Source organism: Anopheles funestus, chromosome 2RL, assembly GCF_943734845.2.
Source record: "Anopheles funestus chromosome 2RL, idAnoFuneDA-416_04, whole genome shotgun sequence".
In the NCBI taxonomy this organism is placed as follows: domain Eukaryota; kingdom Metazoa; phylum Arthropoda; class Insecta; order Diptera; family Culicidae; genus Anopheles; species Anopheles funestus.
Genome location: NC_064598.1, coordinates 97451413 through 97474813, shown reverse-complemented (window position 1 = coordinate 97474813; position 23401 = coordinate 97451413). Strand labels below are relative to the sequence as shown.

Below are 23401 nucleotides of genomic sequence, written 5' to 3'. Positions count from 1 at the left end.
GTATCCGGCTCATATCCTGTAGGAAAGGATTTGTCCACGATGTAACAACAGCATTCCCGGGCACCACACCATTTCTGCAATGCAATATCATGGCTCGTTTTCATTTGTGTTTACGTGTTCGACTCCTTTTATTAACATTGTTGTGATGCTTTGGTTACAATAGATTTCGTATACCGGAAACAATCTTTTTAATCACAATAGTAATTGGGTGTATTAAAAGTCGCTTGTTGCGAGTTAAATATATAGGTAAACAAATAGGTGGCGTTGCAAGATAAATAGAGCTAAAGATGGTGTGGCCGGACGTCGTTATCTGTCAAAATGCTTTGTGCGTAATGAAGTCATCGCTTGACAGCAGTTTTCGATTTACCATTGTTCGGGTTTGGAAAGTGTTTCGGGAGCAAAGAGGTAAAATGCGTAATTTTTGCAAAAATCAGATACTTGAGGGCGGCAAAAGTGGCAAAATATAGCTAAACCTATGCTTCTGCAGGAGTGTCGATTGAATTTGCATTCGGAATATACCATTCAAGCGCATTAAACTGTGATTTGTGGTGCATGGGTCGCCCGAAGAAAAAGTCACTTGGAAAAGAATGGAACGGGAGAAAGGAAGAAGGCAACAGTGAAATACACGATTCGTTGAAAAAATGTGGAATTAATGGAGCCAATCATATTGGTATATTAGCGGTGCATGAAAATAGGTTTTGATTCAATGCTGGTCCGTGATTTTGTTTCAATGTTGCATATGCACTGCAAATACAGTAGAGATTACTCGCTTGTTTGCGCTGTCGTCAGCAGTTTTTTTACAATAAGCGTAATGTGCATGTGTGTACAAAAATATTCTTTTCAACCAAGAACCAAGGGTTGCATCCGTGAATATTGATGATCGAAATGCGTTTGCCAATCGGAAATTCTCCAAAGTGAAGAAAAAAGTTCAAATGACTCGAAGGAAGAAGGCTGTCTAGTGGTGATCTACTTTTGCTATCATGGCATGTGGTGCAGTGGAAAATTTTCAAAATGTTTTTTCTTTTCGTTATAATACCCACGGGTATAGAACCCCTAGAACGTAGTAAGCTAGGCTAGCGACGGCATGACTGATGTCGCGTGGCCAAACCTCTCACTTATTAGATTTGCTACCAACAAATATGGTGTGTCTGTGTATTTATCGTCCATTTCCTTTTGCCCAACTATTTCGTTTCAGGGGAGGAGGGCAAGCAGCGAACAATTCCGTCGTTTATATTTTTGTTTTTGTTCAGCTTACACCGGACGTGTGTGTTTCGCTTTGTTTCCTTCACTTTTCCGTCCAGCACGCTCTCGAAGGAGGTGTAAACGAGAAAAGTTGAAGCCCGTAGGAAATTGCGTTACCATTATTAGTACCACAACGCCTGTGTACTTTCGAAACGTGCATCAAGCTTTCCGTTTTCGTAATTCGTTCCTGCACTATCTGTGGAAGAAGAAGACGGTGGAAAATCGATCGCCGCCACTGCTAACAGCTTTGGCGAAGTTGCTGCGGAGGGCACACGGTTCAGTGCGTTCGATAGTTGATAGCACCAGTCCACAGGTGGCAGTTTCACGTGCTCTCGTGATCACACGATCGCTCTCGCACCGCAAACATGTCGCAGATGGGCCGCGCCGTCAAGAACCTGGAACCGCCACGTCCGCTGAAATCAACGCTGAAGCAATCGCACGTCCACCTGCCGGTTTATGAAGTTCAATCAAGTAAGCGTTGCTTCCCTATCAGAGCTTTATAATGTACGCCGAGCGTTGACGCTAATTTTTCATTCACTGCAATCTTTTGACAGTCGAGGAACTCATAACACTGACGGAGAATGTGGCCGCAAGCCTTGCAAGCGGCTGTAACAATGCGGACGGTGTAAACGCACTGCTGGCCAATCTCAGGCTACACGGGCCACAGCTGGAGAATGTATCAAAAGATACGTTGGACCGTGCGTTGGTCATCTTCCGCAATGCGTCACAGGACGAACGGCTGAACATAATGACGCGATTGAATCTGTTGCAACTAATCGAGCTGCGCGCCAAATCCTGGCAGGTGTCTGATGGTGCAAACACCTACTACAAACACAAGGCAACAAATGTTGAGGTACGATTGTGGTTCGGTGGCGCTTAGAACGATCCGTTTAATACCGGTTGGTGGATTGTGCTTTCAGCCTGACATTTTGGCCGACCCGAACCTGCTGGGATCCTCCCCGCCAATGGGCCAAGCTGTGCCTGCGCTGGCACCGGGTGAGCTGATACGGACCTCAGGCAAATTCCCGAAGCCTACGAAAATACCCGGTAAAACGTACTGCAAGGACGAGATCGTGATCCGCAATGCGGATTCGGGAAAAGGTAAGAACAATTTCGTCCATGAAGCTGCATCGCTGTACTTGAAATGTCACAGGTTATCTTAAGTTGAACTGGTCCCTGACGATTTTGTATCCATTTACTCTTCTCCGAACGGACACTCCCATCTCATCTGGTCCGTAGTAATGGGAATCAAGGGACGTAGAGTTCATATGATTGAAGAACTGTCGGAAACTGTTATTTCGTTCCAAAGAGGTAAACGTTCCTTATCCGCTAGCCTAACCACCCTCACATGCACTGGACGCTAGCCAGGCCTATCCAACCAATGCGTGCGCTCGTCTTGTATTTAATCGCCAGTGCACCAACATGCTAAAACCACATCTCACTCATCCACCCCAAAAAAAACCATAATGATTTGTAAAGAATGTCGTGTACATTGCATCTCATGTGTGTGTGTGTCTGTTGATGTGAAAATATAATAATATTGCTAACTCTCTAGTGATTTGGTTTGCGGTGGCAGCAGCACCAGGTTTGATCTGTTCCGCTTTTTTTTTTGTTCGACGAAAAGCGAAGAAATGCACCAATTAACAACGACATGATGTCCTTAAAGTTGTCATTTAACCCTCAGCTCAATGGATCTACACACCATTCGAGTTATCACATGTAATAAACACATCGTAAACGCACGCTCCAGCTTCTTCTGTCTTTGATATTGCTTAATTTTCTTGCGTGTGTGTTCCTGTTCGTAACACCCGCTATTCGGGATGCGATACTAATTGTTTGCTGGGTTTATTTTACAGTGGCTACTGGGGCAAAAGAACGACTGGTACAAATAACAGGTCCTAATGAGGAAAAAATCAAGTAAGCATGAGATCACAAGAGAGAAGAGAACAATGTCGAATGGTTAAGTATGATTACGAATGTTTTCCTTGTTTTGTAAAGTTATGCGAAACAGCTGATCGAAGACACTATTCGTCGTAACGCGTCCCCGGTACGTTTGGACAATTCCCAGGATGGATCCTGCAGTTCTCTGGCGTCATCCGGATCGGATGAAACGGTCCCGAGAAAGGAGGCAGGATCGAACGTAAACGCAAGAAATGCCTTAGTTGGGGCCATGGCAGAAATGGCAGCTAACAATGGTACGAACGGTATGGGCACTTTCATACCCAACCAACAATCGGTACCGGCCACAGGGGCCCTAAGCCTGAATCTCAGTGGCTACTCACAAACGCCGCCTTCCTACACGCATCCGAAGCTTACGCGCAACGGGTCGCAAAGCAATGCGCAGCGTAATAGCACCGGCAATGCGGGCCTGTTGCTGCACAGCTTCTCCACGAACGATGCGTCACTCGGAGAGTACAAGTACACGGTGAACGTGGGTCAACACAATCTGAAAATAACAGGCGACTGTTTGGAGCTTGTGAAGGTAATTAGCGTTCGTTACTACAAAACAAAACTCATTTAATTGATTGTTGTTTTTTTATGTTGTTACAGGTAGCCAAACTAGTTCTTGATGATTACTTCAGCAGCAACGAATTTCTGGCCTCGGTAGACATGTGCTCAAGTTTCGATCTACCGAACACTCTTTCCTCACCGGTGGGAACAATGCCTGGCCAGCATTCGCTTATCACCGGCACACCCTTCGTCGACAGTGGTGTCGGTTTAAACAACATCGGTGCCACGGTCGGCGAGGTGAGCAACAGCATCGAGCTGGACGATGATGTGTTTATCGTCGAATCGGGAGCGGCTGGGTTTAAGCCGAACGAAGTGCAAACCAGCAGCAGCAACACTACGATTTCAGCCACTAACAATGGCCTGAGCCGGTCTCGTCGGAGCCATTTCTCGCGCAAGGATAGTGCGGGCGATGGGCTGAAGGAGAAAACAGAGGCACTAGCAAAATTGGATTCAAACGCAGGTAAGCAGAGAGAAGTGTTTTGCTATAGGTTCTGTTCTCTGGTGCTGGATGAATGACACTTTTTCGTTGTTTCTCACCGTTTCTCTGTTATTTCGCTAGTGAAACGTATCGAATATGAACGGCTGATTTACTACTCCAAGTCACCTTATTCGTGGGATTTGCCTGCTGACTGGAAGCGTATATGTGAAGCTCTTCCTTATTTGGTAAAAAATAAGGTAAGAAGGTCTACCGGTACTGCCAGCATCGGTAGTACCGGTGAAGGTGGTGTTGCCGAGGTGAAGGGAAAGCCACTCGTTACTAAAACCAATTCGCTCGAATGTTCCGTGCTTCATACTAACAACAAGGGTGCCAACGGTCAAAAGTGTTTTGATGGGAACAACAACGTTTGCAGTAAAACTAATCGAAAACCATACTACCTCAACAAACACTTCCTGCAACGAAATTCCACCATGAGTGTAAGCAGCTTCGATATGGCGTCGGGTGTTTCCATGCTTCACAGCTACCAACCACCGGCCCATGCGTTCGCGACGAAACATACTAACAACAATCCTCTGCACCAACGATACTCTTCATCGACTAATCTAACCGCCTGCTCATCGACGCTCATTAACCGACCGATCGCCTCGGGGCGGGTTTTGATACGATATAAATCGACTAGTGACTAGGGAGGGGTACCAGATATATTTACACGACCGTCCGTTGTGGTGATCAACGGTAATCTGAAAGCAATCTAATGCCTTGCAAAACACACTTGTTAACATACTCCATTACCTAAACGTTGATGCAATCAGCACTAGGATGTGATTAAAATCGGAAGAAACGTGTAGTAATATTGATATCGAAAGACGAGCTTCCAGTCTGTTAGTAAGAAAGATTAAGAAGCCAATAATTGAATTGGGATAACACTGTACACATCACAAACAACCATTAACACCTTTCCTAACATTCTCCCAAACATGCGATTTTGACTAACATTAGGCTTTCGGTGACCTTTAACGATTTTGTTTTGATTTAAGTTTCCCACTATCAAAATTATCCCTAATTGTTTCTACCTTTGTTTTGAAGGACATCGAAGACCAAAAAAACCGTTTTAACGGTGACCAATTTCTGGAAATGAAAAAGCAGGCAGCAAAGGACAGTAGTGTGCAGGGCAGCAATCATCTCCCGGAAGGAGGCGATGCCGGCGAGCAACAACCGCACAGTGATGGAGTAACGGTAACGGCAGATAACGGATCCGTTGCCAGTGCACCACAGATGGAAAAGGCCAGTGCATAGACACGGTATAGACCGTGCGTGCGTGAATTCAAAACATTGACTTGCTTCCCCAATACAATGGAACAACGTATTATTAGCCTGGGGAAGCATTCATCTGTCCGTTTGGCACATCGAACCTGGAGGAACGAATTCGAATATTCTACGAAACCGTTTGGTCCTCATCTTATTGCGGTAATCGCTTGTTTTTTTACGTCCTATCACCAATATCATTTAGCTGCTAGCGCATTAAGCATGAACTAATACCCTCTATTAACATGAAAGAGATTAATAACTTTTTTTTACATTATTTCACCCAATATAATAAACTCATTTTGTGTCCGATCGAGAATATTTTCCGATCTTGTCCTATCAAGAAGACATTCGTTCGATCGATCGGTTTAATTTTTTGTTAGCTGAATGTTTTGCGCATAGCATATATGAGTACACGATTTTTTGTTGAAGCTAATATACAGATGTACTGACACTTGCGGAAAATAGCGTTCCGTGTGAATATTGCTTTTGCTTTGCAATCGTTAGCCAACCACCGAGAGAAGATGATATTACGAGTTTTGTGGTTCTTGTAAAAAAACAGGAAGACACAACCCACTCGTACTATACAGTGATATTTTCAAAAATGTGGTTTTGTATGCCAAATATTAATAAAAAAGCAGAAGCTGAGGGAGAAGAAACACAACAACATGAGGCACCGAAAACCCGTGATATAGATCCCAGACGACGATATACGTGTACTGACACTAATATTTACCCTTATTTATCATCATTGAAGCAAACAAGAAACACCATCATAAGTAAGCGTTTATGGTGGCGCTTTGCTGCTGATTCGTTAGCAGAAGTGCGATAATAACAACAACAAAATTAATGTGTATTAATAACTTTCTAGTCTCAGCGAAAAAGAGAGGAACATCGTATCGTGTTCGACACTCAATGCAATCAAACTATTTGTTCGCTTCTCAACATAAACCACGACCCAAAACGCATTGATTTTGTGTTCTCATGTTCGCACCCTCTCATTAGATATGGATGTTGTTTTTTTTTGTTTTATTATTGTTTACTATTTTTGCATTGTGTTATCGGGCCGTGTAAAACAATAATGTGTTTGTTTCTTTCCGCTTCGCCAGCGTGATTCACACAGAGCCGTGACATGTTTCAAGTTTTCCTTTATTTATTGATTATTTATACATTAATATTTGATAAAGCATATGTTTTTGTTTTGTTTTGTTTGTTGTACCACGGTAAAGGAAATTAATTTTCTTCCTACCATCATGCATGCATAACACGCGCTCTATACTACTGTTGACGACTGTGCTAAGGGACGAAGATTCGTTCCGGGGGATAGTTTTTAAACAAATGGACTAACAGAAACTCTAACTTGGGTTTCATACAAAACACTCTCACACAAACACACACGCAAAGATTAGATCTTGTTTGCTTTGCCGAGAGAAGCAAGCAGACGAATGAATTCAGGAGAAGTTAGCTATCATTAACTTATCACTACACCGATGTATTCTAACGGAAACCATGGATAATAAAAACACATTTATCTAGTACTTAAATCTTTGCATCTTTGCGTCTTTTGATATCTTACAAGAATAGCGGGAATGCTTACGCAGGAAAGAAATGGGAATACAAACAAGATAACACGTTGACAGATAAAGTTATTTTTGCTTTCTTTCGATAGACATATCAGCGCTATAATACGTAGCATTTGGGAATAGTTTTAACTATGACCTAAATTATTTCCTCCCGGGCTGTTTATTCGATTGTTATACAACGGCGTAAGCATAAGAGCGGGATTTTACAACAGTTTCCGATGCACAAAAGGAACGGAGCGACGTACGAGAACCGTACCATGCTCAGAAATGCGATATAAAATATAAAGAATTGAATCACAAAGAAACGAACGATCGATTTGGTGCTTCTAAGCCGGAAAAACAAATCTTCCCAACCGCGTGTTTTCCGCGTTGTTCAGAACACACACGTGCGGGACACGCGTGTACAAAAAAAAAAAAATTAGAAGTTCGGCTGAATGTTGCTAATACTCAATCCCATATTCTTGGCCACGCTCAGCTGCGCAACGGCTGCATCCTTCAGCGAGTACAAATGAACCAGTGTCATTTCCGTTCGGGCCAGCTCGATCGCACGCTCGAACAGTTTCACCGCTTCGGCGAGATTTCCCCGCTGTACCTCGATCGTGCCGAGCGTTTCGTACGCCAACTCACACTTGCTGTCCATCTCTATTGCTTTCTTGATCAACTTGACTCCCTCGTCAAAGTCACCCTTCCACTGCAGCTGCAGCACACCGCGGTGCACATAGATCTGCGCCTGGTTCGGGTCAACCTTCAACGCTCTGGCGAAGCAGCTGTCCGCTTCGGCGAAATTTTGCTGCTCGGTAAGCACTTGTGCCAGGATACTGTAACACTCCACACAGTTCGCGTACTCTTCCAGCAACTCGTTGAATCGCTTCTTCATTCGTTCCACCCCACTCTCGTCTTTGTTCTGGACCGCCTGGCAGTACTTGGCGTAGCACAGATGCGTCGCTATGATGCCGGACGTCGGACACAGCCCGTACGCTCGTTCGAAATCGGCAATCGCATCGTTCATCCGATCCGACAGAATGTACACCTGGCCGCGATGGTGAAAGATGTCCCCGTTCGTGCTGTCGATTGCTTCCGCCCTGGCAAAATATTCGAAACACGCACCAGGCGTTTCCGGTTGCGTTTGCATCGCCAACGATGCACGCTTGATGAGCGCGTTCGTGCGCAACCGCTTGTCGGCCGTTTCCAGCTCAATAACCGCATCCAGATCCTGTTTCGCTTCATCGTAGCAGGCGATCAGATTGTACATGGTTCCCCGAAGCACTAGCGCCTCCAGCTTGTACTCCGATTCCGATTCGCTCGATTCGATCTCTTCCGTACAGGCCGCCACTATCGCTTCGTAATCACCCTTATCGAACAGCATCTTTGCCTTGATGAAGCCCTTCGGTTCCGAGCTTGCCACGACCAGCTTCCGCACCGGATCATTGGTAAATGAGCTGAAGTAACTATCGATGAACTGCTTCGATGGATAGATTTCTTTCTTGTTCTTCATCGCTTCCTTCCCGTGCTGTTGGCCCAGCTCACGCAGCATACGGTCCGCCATCACCAACGTCGTTTTGCTCTGAAATTGGTCCACTATACAGGCGGCCGTTATGTCTTCCAGGGCTTTCGTAAGATCTTTCTGCTGCTCGTAAGCTTTGGCCCGCCGTACCAGCGCTTTGGTATACGACGGATTGCACTCAATCGCGTTCGTGCAGTCCTTTATGACGGCGGCCCAATTTTGCAGCTGCTCGTATGCTGCTGCCCGGTTCTGGTAGTACGTCGAACGATCGTTGGCCTCAAACGTGGGACAGTGCTCGATGGCGGCATCGTATTCGCTGATCGCCAGATCATACTTTCCCGCACGGAAGTGTGCATTGCCATTGTTTTTGTGTTTCAGGGCAAGTTCACGACCGCTCAACGGTTTAGCATCCGGCTGCTGTTTCCCCGCCTCCGACGAATCGCCATCGAGCGAGATGGTTTTGTCCTTGATATCGGCTAACTTTTTCTTCGTCAGCTTATCGCTTCCTTCGCCTTGGTCACTCGATTTGCGCCAGTACAGGTAACCGAGGCCGATGGCCACTGGCGCACCGATCAGTAGCGCCAACTGCCATCTGGGGAATGTTGATCCCGTGCTACCCGTCGTCATCGCCTTGTGCGCTGCTTGTGCTACAACGATAACGGAAAAAGGTAAAAAAAAGTTACATCTTTTGCTGTTATCTACTTAGCGGGTGTGTGTATGAAAGCTTTGAATCGATTACGAAACCCCATGTACTGCGGTTCTTGGCGAAACAAATAGCAAGGCTCGATCGTGTTTTGTAGTTGGTCGCAACTATCAACACCTTGCCGCTGCATTTAACAGCTTGTACTTGTGAGAAATGATAAAAATGAGTCGTTTCATCGATTACTACTCTGATACAGCTGCTACTTTTTTACCTTTCGATTTTTAACTCAACATGAACGAAAGACAGGTTCGGCAATGCGTAGCGAATATCACCTGCCGGACAAAGTGTTTCGTGCTTATTTCACTTCACACAAGCGCTCAGTTCCGGCCGCCTTTCAGTGATGATTATATAATTTGGTTCGCCGCTTCACAGAAAACCATTTCCACAATCGCACGCACTCTGGAAACAGACGATACTTTTCGAGGATTTTTTCTTTTATCAGCCTGCGGCGAAACGTGCTTATGACGTTTTGTTTTGACGGTAAGTTTTCGCCCCTGTTTCGCCCGCAACAAAATCAAATGCCCACTACCCAATTGACGAAATCAGTATTAACTGTCAAAGTAGGAAAATGTAGAAACATAGATTTTTAGTGCACAATGAAACAGATAGTGGTGCCTTTTTGGTTAGTTTTCAATGCAAAAGAAATATATAGACCGATTCCATACTCTATTATCTACAACTTCAGTACCTTTCAGTAATGATTTTTTATTCAATCTGCCGGCAATATCGAATTTGTGAATAGCTGAGGAATGAAGCTACTACATACCAATGGAGAGATCTGAAGGGAAAATATGTCGCTACTTGCATGTAACTATATTTTTAAAGAAATATCGACCTCAGTCGAGATTTTAACAATCGATATAGCTTTCTAGGAATGGTTAGAATTAAGCCTTCTTCGAATACAATCAGTAGAGTAACAAAAAAACCCCAAACCATTCTGCATGATCAATTACAGTGAAACATTCTTTGAGCTATGCGAAGCAAGGATATGATGTACTTGATTACTTGTTCGTATTTCCCCCAAATGCGCCACTCCACTCCATTTCATTCATGTTCGTTCCCGTTCACAGCACACGATCACTGGGTCTATACTGCACACCATGAATTAGTTTTTCCATGACCTTGAACTTAAGCATGTTTTCGTAAATGCCGCAAATCGCTGAGGGTTGGGCGGGCTGTACGTGTGTATGTATGCGCGTACTTATTGCGGCATAAATTAATATAACAGTCGCAAATAGGATCAGTTCGATCTTTTGCACATGCGAGTTACAGCTTTAAATTTAGATTAACCCTTAAGCATAAGGCGCGTAACTGTAAAAAGCGCGCACGACATAACAACTACATTCATTCATTGTCGGTTTTGCGATGTTCTAGGTATTCTAAAAATGAAAACCACGATCTCTCATCCGTACTCAATACTACCATCGCAATTTGGGGCGTTTAGGAGTGGTTTGAAGGTGCAAGACAAGAATACAAACGATCGTGCCGTTGTCGCACCTTTCGCGTATGTATCAGCCGAAAAATTGCACAATCGGGGTACAATCACGTTTAAGCGCCAGCGTGTATACAACAAGAGACCTCTAAAAGGCACAAAATGATTCACGCAACGGAAATTCGAAACAATCACGTGCAGTCCACCAACTCACATGCGTCTGTCGTGACGATGTTGATTTACCGCGTGAAGGGAGGAAGAGCATGAATTTTATTATTTCTGTTTCTTTTCACCCTTCGTTTCACAAACTACCCCTACATACGTTTCCGCACATAAACTAGAAAGTCCACGAGCAACAGTGACGAACACATTTAAGTCTGGCTTCGCGGTTCATGTTTGTGTGTCTATTCCAGTGGTAGAATTAATTTATGTTAATTTTCTATTTTTCTATATTTCACGTTACATAATAAGCAAATGTTCAACAGTATTGAGCCTCAATGAAAATGCCCCGAAGTAATCACAATTCTCACAGCTGTGCAACTCTTTTTATGAGACGCAGTGTACCGCCGGCGAATTGATGTGTGTAAAAGCTGACGAGCGTGTGGTGGTACTAGTGTGAGCATGACGTTTGCAGCACGAGTTCGCCAGAAATATGCTCGCCGCGCGTCTATTGTGTGGTGTGCGTTTTCTGTTCCATCTTTGCACTCAAACCGAACGGTTCAACATTTTGTGCTTCCGTCGTTTCGTCCCGGTAAGTTGGTGAAGAACTTATTTCAAGTGATTGGAAAAGCGTTCTTTGGTGAAACAAGTTATAAGAAGAGTTTCGTTACGAATTCCTTGCGGTTGCTATGGAGAGTACGTGCGTTGGCACTTGACTGCTGGCGATCGTTTACCATTGACAACAGTCGGCCTGCTCGGAGTGCATTTCTGTGTGTGATCAAACCAGCGCAACACTCTACAGAGAGTACGCACGGTGTGTGCCTTTCTTGAATAATTCATCCGGTTCGGTGTGTCGTCGAGTGAAAGACGGATAAATCGATCGTGTGATTTAACTGATAGTTTGCAAATGAAATATTGCACGCTTTGCTAAATTTATGCATTTGCTATGAAAGCGAATTTTACTTTTCGACACCCAACACAATGCCGACCAATCTTGTGATATTTCGGTCCTCCGTAGACAAAAAAAAGGAGGTCGCGATCGGGGTAGTGAAGGTTGCAACGAAGCTCTGCAACGAAGTGGTGTGGTGGAAGAGAGTTGAGGAAAAGGAATGACAACGAGGGAAAATCCGGTTGCAGCTGCTGCATGTGCGATGAGAAAAAAGGGCAACGAGCCGGCAAACAGCTGGCGGCCTAATGTTGCTTTCGGCATTAGACCAGATGTAATGTATTACTGATGAAGCTCATTCGGCATTGGTTTTTCGACGACAAATGAAATTGAAGATGCATGCAATTTTCCTCTTCCTCCGAAAGGGTCGCTTTGTTCGCCGAAGTTGCCCGAGACCCATTGATTGTTGTGGCACCTCATTATCCCCTAGACGCAACCCGTAAATGGTCCGATAAAAAGTCAGGATAAAACCTAACCTAGCCCACGGTGTGGCGCCGTATAGTGTGGGCATGGTAGTAAACAAGCGAAACCAGTTAAATGCCAGTTCCACGAAGAATCCAGTTTGATCTAGCACAAGAATTATGATGCAAACCCCTGGTGGAGATGAAGCATTGTCAGTGCAATTAAAAGATAAAATCTAGTAGACGGTGCTCGGCGGGGAAGTGACGAAATAAGATTAGCGGTGTGAAGGAATGTAAATATTCTTCAGCCTTTTAATCGCACCGGTATGCTAAATATAGGCGACGATGCGCGATAGTCTCCGTCTCCGTCCTCGTGCGACCAACGTGTGTCAACGAAAGGTATCAGCCGGACTGCAAACAATGGTGATGAACGTGTTGGCTGCTAAACATAAAAGCTTGTATGTGGCAATAATACACACGCCATTGACACGTATGCAGAGCCACCAATTCCCATCCACAAACCATCCCTTACCTGTATCAGGTGCGTTGATGTCGCCGGGGAATGCTACGTGAAGTCCGTTGAACCGTCGACGTGCAGCAAACGAAGACACGCGACCCCACCGGTTTCGTTCGTTCTTCGATTTCAAAGGGCTTCTGGCTGCGATCTCTCATTACATCGAAGGAGGAACGGGCACGGATGAATTCGCGACCTGTTTTTTGTTACCCTGCGGACACAAAACGGACCCCATTGCCAAGCATGTAAGCGCAGTAAAAAGTGGACTCGGTTGCAATAGCTTAGCGCAAGGTGACACAACAGGGATAGCCAAGGACATGGCGCCTTGGGAATACCGCCACTCATCGTCAGAACCGGTTGGTGGAAAGAATTCCTCCTGTTTTCTTGTTTGTTGCGTCGTTAAGCAGTTTCAATATTCGCTGCGCCGCCTAACGCCCGTCTCCGATCGAGACGTTGACCTTGAAGAACGAAGCGGTTCTGCATCAAATACACGAGGTTGTCTCGTACCATCGGAAAGCAGACGAATATGGCTCACGTGTTTTGCCAACACATCAGCGAGCGATTAAAATTTGGCCAACATAAAAAACCCACACACACAGGTGTGACAAAGCGTTTCGTTCGAACAAATTAAGTACCTTTTTATGGCAGTTTTATTAGCACGTTCATCCCTAATGCTAATGCTACATAAATTATTCATACCACAATGCACGAGATGAATGAAAACCTTCTCCGAAATCCGATAACTTGCCGAAAAATCTCGATCGTTGTTTGTTTGTCGGAAGCTTGTTTAATACCGGAAAGAAACAACGTCTCGTATGGGGGAAGAGGTTATTAAAATGCTAGCGCAGCTGGTCTATCCATGTGCGAGACTGTTCGAAATATTTTTTTCCCCGCCTCATGCTCCATCGATCTTCTTCAAAAGCGAATGTCTTCCTATTGAAATGGAACGGTTTGTACATGGCAGTGCACGTTTTCAAAAACAGACGATTCACGGTTGAGATATGCTTACGTCAATATTTGGTCGTAAAGAGGTGCGTTGGCAATTAACGTTGTAGTAGTCCGTGTGATGGTAAAACGTGTTAATTTGACAGAGATTTACTTAGCGCCCCAAAACCCCTTTGTTGCAATTGGTGACTACACCCCTTTCGTTGTGCGTCCCACACAATTATCAGGAATGTTTAGGAGCTAGCTTTTTAATACTGTTTACCATATAGCATTGAATGATGCGCATACTATCGTAATGTATTTACTTTCTGATTTCAGTTTCGTCCAACAATTGTACTGCGGTGTGTCTTTGTGTGACTTCTGAACTTTTGTGTACGATTCCACCCTCATCAATCCTCCGGTGAAAGATGTCGACCGGCCTAGCAGGTAAGTTTGGCCGCATTACAATGTGGCGATAGTTTCCATTTAGAAAACCGTGGCACGTTTTTAACTGCACACGGTTTTGCATAAATTATTTACTCCCCACATGGTGACTTTCTTTAACCTCCACCGGCGTGGAATAGGATGCGAGCGAGAAGAACGTTCCAGAATAGGTTGCTAGGGTAAAAAAGCACCATGTATGGTCGGCCAGCTCTGCAATGAAGGTTGATGGGTGTGGGGGTTGTGAACAATTAAGTGGGCCCCCTCCATTCTTCAATGGGTCAATCGAAATAGATTGTTTCTTTCTGTGGGCCGTACGCGTGTCTGTGTGGGATGTTCTGGAATGTCGAGCCTCCCAAGCGTATTGTTTGTTACAATTAATTGAATGTGTGACACCAATAAAGTAGCGAGCTGGAATCGTCATCATCATCAGCATCACCAATGTCGTCGTCGATCGTGAAGCACGTCGTCGGTAGTTGTAAATAGGAATTAATTGAATTAAACCCATTCTTACTGTTATGGCTGTCTATGCCACTGATGCTATGGCGTTCCCGCATTCAGACTTTAATTTGGATCGTTCAAAAAGTCGATTATGTTAAGATCATAAAGTCGTTGCCATTAATGGCTTGCAATCGGGACAGACTGGGCAGATTAAACCCGCAGGCTTCTTCCAAACATAGGTCCGGAGAGTAATCAGGATGAACTCTGGTGAGCTTTCAAGCAGCAGTGTGTAACCGAAAGCATCCACTGTGTGCGGTTGGAAATGTTAAACGAGATCAGGCGACCTCCATAGGTCACAGGGTTATCGTTGAGTGACTTTGGGTTTGAATAATATTTTTTCGTGGAGTTCCATTGAAGTTAGCGCCCTTGGGAACACATCTTGCATACATTGGTTGCATACATTCGTTCGATTGTTTCGGCCCGGAACTTTCCTTCGGTTCTTTCTATTTATATACGATTTGGCCATTCATTCATTCATTCAACTCTCCGAAATGCCATGAAAATCGGTTGCTGATGTGTGATATATTTAAGAAAAAATCTCACAGGCTATTTCCAATTTGGACGCTTTAGCAAAAATGCCCCTTTCTGAAATCACCTTTTATGAACAGATTAAAAAACACGTGACATAACACGGACCAGTTTAAACGGGGTGCTCCACTTTATGGTCCTTTTGTATTGGCTATTTTTGCATTCTTGTCGCCTTGCTCAGGTACGGAGATTGAACGATGAACGGAAGGAGGAAACGGTACAGTGTCCTAAATGTGACGATATTCTTTTCCGCGTGTGCTTCAGGTTAAAATAGAACAAATGGTTGTGCGTACGAAGACACCGCCAGCTAGCTTCGCCGAGGTCACTGATAACACGGCACTCACAAATTACGTCCCATTCCGACGTGCTGCTGACATTGGACGAGCAGCACCAGGAGGAAATATTTTTTCACCGTCAATCATTCACCGGGAATGGCGCAAATGGGGGGACGTCATTAACAACAAGTATCTTTTCCTCAACCCTCTGTGCACGCTTCGTCTGTCTCTGTAGTCTTTGCCCCTCTAGTAAAGCAAAGATAAGGCACCCGTTTTAATCGGTTCGTGATCAACGTTTTCGCCCAGCTTAATAAATCCATAGCCCCCATCCCATCGTGAGGAAATGCACGAAATGATTGACGGTGGGAGTGAAGGTTTATGGCGCAGTATCCCTCCGTACCATCTAGATTGGTGCCCTGTTTTTTGGGCTTTTCCAGTGAGAAGGCACCGTGGACACCTTTTCTGTACTTAACCAATTAGCAGCAAACTTTCGATTTGTGGCGTGGATGTACTAATTAGCGTGAAGGTAAGGTCTTTTTGTTCCGCAAAACTCTGACTAATCTCTGGAAGTGCTTGTGAAGTTGGTTACTGGGGCAGGATCTTGCTCTTCGAGAAGATCTTAACAGTGCCCAAACAGTATAATAATACGTCCAAATATCGTGAATACAATAAATTTAACGGATTCTTACCGTAGCCAAGCGGAGTGGCGTTGCACTGATAAGAAGTCGTACGTTGCTATGCGTACCACGGTAACCACCCTTAATTGATAACAGTGTTTTGTCGTATGTTGTTTTTTTATCTGGTATTTCTTGCTGTTGCCTTTTTCTGTTATTACGTGGCCGCGTGTACACACGCGGTTGATGATATGGTCAGTAGTACGTTGCGCAAAACATTTACATACGTACGTTTGGGGGCTGGTCTTGCGAGATGACGACGTGCAAGAGCTTTGAATGCGCCGTCGTACTTCCGTTAAGGTTAAAGTACACAATAGTCCTACGTACGTGTTGATTGATTGGAGTTGTAATAGTTATTGCGAGTCGGGCAAATAGTTCAACATTCCAATGCTAACGCAATATTATTATTGTTATTAGCAGTATTAATGGACAAAGGGTCAACAGGAGCGTCTCGCTAAGCATGGTGACGGGAATAGAAATTAACAGAAGAGTTCTGTTGTTTTCTTTTCCTACCTCGTGCTTTAACGAAATCAACATCATCCGTCCTTCGTCCACAAATAAGCATGTGCCCTGATGCTTCTTCAATATTGATTGATGTGTTTATGGTTTGCGCTATGATAAGGATGGGCAGGAACTAGCCTGGACGTCGGTGTATGGTTTGCTTGTTTTTTTATGGAGCTCCAAACGTCGTCAATCGTCTCGGTCCGAGTTGATTTGTAACTTCCTCGCTTAAATTTATATGTATTGCACTAACTAACGAGCGATTGGTGTTTGGCGAATTCGCATGCCATCCGGGTGATGATAGAAAATGAAAGCATCAAGATATACTCGGTCTGTGGATAGCCACAATTGGACTAGGGAGGTGTGGCAGTGTAGCCTTCATTCAACGTCAGTAGAGCTCGATAACCGTTCTTCCCTTGGTAGATGGATGATTGGGGCATGATGGGAAGGACAGTGACATGTGGCATATAAATTAACCTAACGAACAGCGGTTTGTAATATCGGCCAGTGACACACGCTGCTGATTGCAAATGACGTGCCGGAAAGGCGGAATGACACAATGATGGGAAAGCATTATGGGCCTGATGTCATTTCGTGTGATCGAAATCGTGTGTACCGCATGCATTCGTCTTATTGTTCTGTGCATTAGGCGTATTAAATGTTTTGCATATCAACCTATTATATTACATTGAGGCTAAATACTTCTTCATTCTTCTTTCGCTCGTTGCAGGATGGATAACATGCCGGCAAGTGTTGAACATCATGGTTATCTTCGGCTTCATGCTGAACTATGCTCTGCGTGTGAACTTCACGATTGCCATTGTGGCTATGACGAAAACGATCGTGAACGTAGCTACCGGTGGAGATGATACTACCGGTTTGAACGTGACCGATACAACGGTGGCCGATTTGTCCACCACAACTGAATCGTCCGTTATCAATGAAGCGGATAAATTTGAATGGGATGCCCGTCAGCAGAACTTGATGCTTGGCAGCTTCTTCTGGGGTTACGTGCTGACGGAGCTGCCGGGTGGTCGATTGGCCGAAATTATCGGCGGTCGTCGCGTCTTCGGTTACAGTATGTTGTGGGCCAGCTTGCTTACCCTGCTTACGCCACTCGCTTCCAATACGCACTACATCGCCGTGGTGATTCTGCGTGCTGTGCTCGGTTTCTTCCTCGGTGCTTCGTGGCCAGCGATTCATCCACTGACGGCCGTTTGGATTCCACCGATGGATCGGTCAAAGTTCATCGCCAACATGATGGCTTCCTCGTTGGGTGCTGCTATTACGATGCCGATCTGTGGATTCCTGATCGCAACGATCGGATGGCAGAGCGTGTTCTACTTCACCGGCGGTCTCGGTCTGCTGTGGTCGGTCATTTGGTTCATGGTGGTGTTTGAAACACCTGCATCGCATCCGCGCATTACGCCCGAGGAACGGAATGAAATCGAATCGGCCATCAATGCTGCCGGCAAAAAGAAGAAACCATCGTACGTGCCGTGGAAGTCGATTATTACCTCACCACCGGTTTGGGCTATCATTCTCACCCACGGTGCGTCCGTGTTTGGGTTCTTCACTGTGGTCAACCAGCTACCAACGTACATGAAGTATATTTTGCATTTCAACATTAAGGAGGTAACATTTCATCTCGGCTCACGCTTATACGAATGATCGATGCTAAGAAGTGTATGGTTTCTCTCCCTGTTTAGAACGGACTACTATCGTCCTTGCCTTACTTTGGAAAGTATGCAATGGCTGTGATTTCATCGCATTTAGCTGACTACTTGAGGAAATCGGGCAAATTGTCTACTACCGCCACTAGAAAGATCTTCACCGCCTTCGGTAAGCAACTATCCTGGTGAAGAAGATTACGTTTTACTAAAATGTTTACTTGCGCCTCTTGCAGCTGTGATGACTCCCGGGTTCTTGATGATCATTCAAGTGTACATGGGCGAGCATCGTTCGTGGGCGGTCGGTATCTTCACTCTGTCCCTCTTCCTGAATGGTGCAGTTACAGCAGGATACCTTGGCAATGGGCTGGACATTGCTCCGAACTTTTCCGGTACCATTTTCGGCATGGCCAACACTCTGTCCTCGTTTGGAGGCTTTGTTTCAGCGTACATGGTTGGTGTGCTCACCAACGAAAATGTAAGTCCTGTAGTGCATTGATCATGCATGTAGAGTAGAAATTTAAAAATGAATTTCTTCTACATCTCTCTCTCCCAACAGCAAACTTACGGTCAATGGCAAATTGTGTTCTGGATTCTGGCCGTGGTGTACATTACGGGTTCCTCTGCGTACGTGATAATGGGTACGGGTGAGCTGCAGGCCTGGAACAATCCCCCAGAGAAGGGTGACGGTAATGGCGAAACGGAGGAAGGTGTGCCACTTAACCAACGCAACCAGGCCGCGGTCAAGTAATGCGTCAGAAACGCATAGCGTTTTGATACTTGAATAACAAGCGTGTGGTGTCTTTTGGGCGACTGAAGGTAATAAGCAGATGCTCGATTAGCGCCGCATTTGTGCTATTATGCCGCAACAACAACAACAACAAAAAAAACAATCGACAAAAGAATTTCAAAAAGTGGTGGTGCATGCGTGTGTTCCGTAGCAAAAGATATTGAAGACATAGGGATACAGATTTGTCGTAGCATTTAATAACTTATTGTTTTAAAACACATCTGTAGACAGTGAGCCCCTTGAGTGCGCAAATGCTGTATTTAGTATCTTGTTGCCGAAGGTTTATTGTTACTGTAGAACGGATTAGCCGAGTATCTAAGGGCGTTGTTCTTTTCTGGCAGTAGAAGAAAACAGGAACATGTACACAGGAACTCGTCCGAAGGAACGATAGCAAGAGGAACGATGTTGTATCTGGTTGATTCAGGGGTTTGACTTAATTTTAATGTACAAAGCCGCTTGGGCGTAAGAGCGCGTATCTCCGGCGAGGAAAGCGCGTATGTGTGTGGCAGATTTCATGAAGCGGGCGAATGGACTCCGTGAGAGGAATGAACAATTTTCATGTTTTAATGAAAATGTCGCAATTGAATCGAACGAACATGACCGAGAAAGCCGGTTTGAGTCGGGCTGGTATGAAAGAAGCAAGCAGCCGGAACTCAATCGCTTCTCATTCTTCTTCCCTCAGAACCGAACAGTCCCTTGGCTTCATGAACTCGGTTGCATACGTGTGCGCTTTCTCAAACGAGATGGTAACAGAGTAGATTTCTATGAACGTGCCTTTTACAACACATTGTTTATCGCGTGTAAAGTGAAATGAGAATCTTGTTAAAGCTAGCAGGTTATAATATGAGTGTTTAGGTCAATATGGTCAACATGACCCGCCACATTAACTCTGTACCCACAGACAGACATCGGTCGAAGGAATCAGTCTACTTAAACTTTACAGAGACGGTACTTGATATTTTATTTACAATGTTTTTTGTGTACCAATATACATACACACTAGCGCGTGTACTGAACTCATTTTAAATATAATGAACAATAAAGTAAATGTTTACGTGGAGAAGACTATTCGTCGGAGAACGCTTGTTCGCTTGTTGAGAAATCGAAAATAAACCTTTTCAGTTGGAGTTGATTAAATTGTGGCATTCATTAATGGCAATAAATTGTCCAACATACTGATTGCTGTATAGCATTTTAAATTTTACATCATCTTTACAACTGTTGATATTTTTACTTTTTTAAATGTAACTGAACATAATTTATGTGATGGTTTGTCCATGCACATTACCCAATGTGCGGGCCGTCGTGGTCCAACCTTGCAGTATCGGTTGCTTTGACAAGTTTGACAGATACGAAGTGAAATGTGACAGATTTGCGTGAAGAAGAGTCGACTCTCAGCCAATAATAAAATTGAGAGTTGTTATTATTAAAGTAACAATTACTAGAAAGTTAATAGTTCTTCGTTGATTTACTGCATGTGTTAATAACGATTTCGTTCTACCCTGTTTGCCACGAATCGGTATCGTCCACGAGCGAGGGAGAAAGAGAGCAGCCAGTTCTATTAGCATAATTGGCTCGAAACAAGTGCACACGGAACGAACAAGCGACGTAGGTGGGGCAGGTACGGGATTGGGATTATTAAAGAAAATTAGAAAATCGCTAGACGGCTAGCAACCCTCCGACCGCAGCTGCCCGTTATGATTAACCTTTGATTACAGTGCATCCACACCCCTTGTTGCAGAATATTACGCTACACTTTGCACACACCAGCCCACTGGGTGCAACGGACGGACGCCACCCAGTCTAACGCCCATATCGGAGCGGTAGAATATTCGCTTCGTTCGCGGTGCAGTACGCGGTAAGCAAAGATTTGCAGCTAGGTGCTAACAATGTACAACGCCTGTGGTCGATGATAACGAGTGTGTTTGGTGTGATTTTTAGGACAACAAGTCAAAAGACGGTAGCATAGAGGGAGCGGAAGTTGCTGGCATCCATCAACGATGGCATCGTTCGACGTATACGATCGATCGAGCTGGTACTTTGGGCCGATGTCACGCCAAGACGCGACAGATCTGTTGCTGAACGAGCGAGAAAGTGGAGTGTTTCTGGTCCGCGACAGTACGACCATTGTAGGCGATTTTGTGCTATGCGTGCGGGAGGATTCCAAAGTGAGCCACTACATTATAAACAAAATCCCTTCCGGGGAAGAATGCTTCGTGTACCGTATCGGCGATCAAACGTTCGCGGACCTGCCGGATCTACTGTCATTCTACAAACTGCACTATCTCGACACGACACCGCTCCGGCGGCCAATGATACGCCGGCTGGAGAAGGTAATAGGCAAGTTTGATTTCGACGGAAGTGATCCAGACGATTTGCCGTTCAAAAAGGGCGAAATACTGCACATCATCAGCAAGGATGAGGAACAATGGTGGACGGCTCGCAACGGCCAGGGCCAAACGGGACAGATACCGGTACCGTACGTGACGCGATACGAGGAGAACATAATCGAGCGGCCAAATTCGGGCGGCGGCGGGGGAGGAGCTGGACCGGGCCACCACCATCACCATCCGGCCGGTGGGCTGCATCATTCGGAAAATTCGAACATCTTTAAATCGAATCTTAACCGACAGCTACCGGCACTGGCACGCGTTAAGCAGGAGCGTGTCCCGAACGCGTACGATGAGACCGCGCTCAAGCTGAGCGTTGGCGACGTCATCAAGGTGCTGAAGACGAACATAAATGGCCAGTGGGAGGGTGAGCTGAAGGGCAAGATCGGACACTTTCCCTTCACCCACGTGGAGTTTATTGATGAGTGAATCGGTGCGCACCGTATGACAGACACCGGGTCCATCTGCTTTCGGATGGCGATGAGAGAGGGAGAGAGAGGTACCAAGCGAGTACGCACAAGCTGCACACCGAATGTGCTCGGTTTCGTTAACCGATGTGAGGTAATTTGCTATTAATTTTAATTCGTTTTTCTTTCGATTCCGCCGGACACATCGATTGCAATGATTCATGTTTTGTGCGGGATCGTATCGGAACGAATTCCGTTCCGTAACAACGCTGTGTTTTATTCTGTGCGTGTGCTGATAGTAGATTATATTTAACTGTACAGCCTATATTTAGTATGTTCCGTTGTAAGCAAAAGTGTGTAGATGAGATGTAGACGTGTACGTTCCGAGTCATTCAATTTAAGTGATTTTAAATACGATTAGGCTATTAGGTTCGATTTGCGCTCGGCAGTGGCAAATAGTAATTCCAGATCATTTTGTGGATTGAACGGTAGGCGTAGGTTTAACAGTAACCGAAGAGAGCACGGCAAAAGCGCAAGGCACACAAGGCAAGGCACACTCCAATGTAATGTTTAGCAGCCCAGATACAGCAAATAGGGACAGAATCAGTTTTATTTACCTACGCTATTACTATAACGCAAGTGCCGCTTGTTGTGCTTATTCCGTTAAGGTTCGATCGAAACCGCCCCCGTCAGGTTGGGGGGGTATTGTGGGGTACGTGGGTGTACGCCCTGTGCCCCCGTAAACGAGAAACAGTCAACAGGTTAAACAAGAATGAAACTCTCTAGTATGTAAGGATGATTAGCGTACGTTTGTAGTAGGGTACATGTAGGTTGCGCAGGTTGCGCGGGCTCCTGTATTAGCGTTGACTCTTTCAGGCTCTCACACTGCTAGCGATGATCATGACGAAAGGGGAATTAGTAGGGAAGCAATTGTTGGGAAGATCTCTCCATAAGGGTCCATCGAACGATAAGCGTGTGTTTGCTCCGTGATTACCCACGCAGTGTCGCTTCCAGGTAGCGTTCCACGGCAGGGAAGAAACCACACGGACAATTAAGGTTAGTTTACGTTTCACAGCTTTTTTATACCGACCAAGAAGAAACCGTAAACGAGAAGCGAGAGTTCAGTAGCTGCAGCAACCAATAAGTAGTTAGTGGGGATGGAAGAGTGTCCTTTTTTTCTAGTGTGGTAAACGATCCCACCCTTGTCTGATACAATCAAATTGGCATGTTTGAACTATCGAACTGGCAGGTTTCGTTTTTTCTTCTTCGTTGTACGTTTGTTTTTCTTCTGGAAATGGAACAAGAGAGTGTTTCTAGCAGTAAATTTTCTTTCATCACATATTTTGCGTCCGTGCATGATCTCTTTCATTTTCTGGCACACAAAAACGCACAAACCTGTTCCAATCTGAATAGATGTAGAATTTAACACGTTCCGGTTTACTGGTGCGGATGTGTCCGTTGTTTAGTTTTTTTTATCTCTAATCGCCCAGTCAACGAACTTTCCGTGTATTAGAATCGATCAAAAATAACCGAAAAACAAAGCAAAAAAAAATCGAACGAT

General features: G+C 45.0%; 4 protein-coding genes across 11 annotated transcripts; 3 read left to right on the top strand and 1 right to left on the bottom strand.

Annotated features, from left to right (window-relative positions):
- Window positions 1–312: 312 nt before the first annotated feature.
- On the top strand, window positions 313–7041 carry LOC125763427 (eukaryotic translation initiation factor 4E-binding protein Mextli). 2 transcript variants are annotated; one of them, XM_049426627.1, is made up of 10 exons: window positions 313–405; window positions 1196–1713; window positions 1797–2095; window positions 2163–2343; window positions 2482–2553; window positions 3099–3159; window positions 3241–3724; window positions 3793–4213; window positions 4313–4428; window positions 5279–7041. In XM_049426627.1, exons 2-10 carry the CDS (start codon window positions 1608–1610, stop codon window positions 5486–5488), a joined length of 1950 nt encoding a protein of 649 aa, XP_049282584.1. In that variant the 5' UTR covers window positions 313–405; window positions 1196–1607; the 3' UTR covers window positions 5489–7041. The 2 variants fall into 2 exon arrangements, with proteins under 2 accessions (XP_049282584.1, XP_049282585.1); XM_049426628.1 differs by lacking the exon at window positions 2482–2553.
- A 146-nt stretch (window positions 7042–7187) lies between these two features.
- Window positions 7188–9763, bottom strand: LOC125763446 (mitochondrial import receptor subunit TOM70). The gene is made up of 2 exons (XM_049426658.1): window positions 9499–9763; window positions 7188–9231 (listed from the first exon to the last, which is right to left on the bottom strand). The coding sequence occupies exon 2, from the start codon at window positions 9209–9211 to the stop codon at window positions 7499–7501; it is 1713 nt and encodes a 570-aa protein (XP_049282615.1). The 5' UTR covers window positions 9212–9231; window positions 9499–9763; the 3' UTR covers window positions 7188–7498.
- A 1581-nt stretch (window positions 9764–11344) lies between these two features.
- Window positions 11345–20111, top strand: LOC125763468 (sialin). Of its 2 annotated transcripts, none has more exons than XM_049426700.1 (6): window positions 11345–11470; window positions 14003–14110; window positions 17314–18218; window positions 18293–18425; window positions 18490–18731; window positions 18813–20111. In XM_049426700.1, exons 2-6 carry the CDS (start codon window positions 14092–14094, stop codon window positions 19002–19004), a joined length of 1491 nt encoding a protein of 496 aa, XP_049282657.1. In that variant the 5' UTR covers window positions 11345–11470; window positions 14003–14091; the 3' UTR covers window positions 19005–20111. The 2 variants fall into 2 exon arrangements, with proteins under 2 accessions (XP_049282657.1, XP_049282658.1); XM_049426701.1 differs by lacking the exon at window positions 11345–11470 and adding an exon at window positions 11501–12984.
- Window positions 20112–20330: 219 nt separating this feature from the next.
- Window positions 20331–23082, top strand: LOC125763560 (adapter molecule Crk). Of its 6 annotated transcripts, none has more exons than XM_049426863.1 (3): window positions 20331–20651; window positions 20785–20901; window positions 20985–23082. In XM_049426863.1, exon 3 carries the CDS (start codon window positions 21044–21046, stop codon window positions 21860–21862), a length of 819 nt encoding a protein of 272 aa, XP_049282820.1. In that variant the 5' UTR covers window positions 20331–20651; window positions 20785–20901; window positions 20985–21043; the 3' UTR covers window positions 21863–23082. The 6 variants fall into 6 exon arrangements, with proteins under 6 accessions (XP_049282820.1, XP_049282818.1, XP_049282819.1 ...); XM_049426861.1 differs by having other exon boundaries at window positions 20762–20901; XM_049426862.1 differs by having other exon boundaries at window positions 20331–20655.
- Window positions 23083–23401: the final 319 nt, after the last annotated feature.

Excerpts from the sequence above, each read along its gene's own strand:
- LOC125763427 (XM_049426627.1), top strand. The coding sequence starts at position 1,608 with ATGTCGCAGATGGGCCGCGCCGTCAAGAACCTGGAACCGCCACGTCCG. Across the intron at positions 1,714-1,796 it reads GGTTTATGAAGTTCAATCAA|TCGAGGAACTCATAACACTG; the intron begins GTAAGCGTTGCT and ends ATCTTTTGACAG. Across the intron at positions 2,096-2,162 it reads ACAAGGCAACAAATGTTGAG|CCTGACATTTTGGCCGACCC; the intron begins GTACGATTGTGG and ends TTGTGCTTTCAG.
- LOC125763446 (XM_049426658.1), bottom strand. The coding sequence starts at position 9,211 with ATGACGACGGGTAGCACGGGATCAACATTCCCCAGATGGCAGTTGGCG.
- LOC125763468 (XM_049426700.1), top strand. Across the intron at positions 18,426-18,489 it reads AAAGATCTTCACCGCCTTCG|CTGTGATGACTCCCGGGTTC; the intron begins GTAAGCAACTAT and ends CGCCTCTTGCAG. Across the intron at positions 18,732-18,812 it reads GTGTGCTCACCAACGAAAAT|CAAACTTACGGTCAATGGCA; the intron begins GTAAGTCCTGTA and ends CTCTCCCAACAG.
- LOC125763560 (XM_049426863.1), top strand. The coding sequence starts at position 21,044 with ATGGCATCGTTCGACGTATACGATCGATCGAGCTGGTACTTTGGGCCG.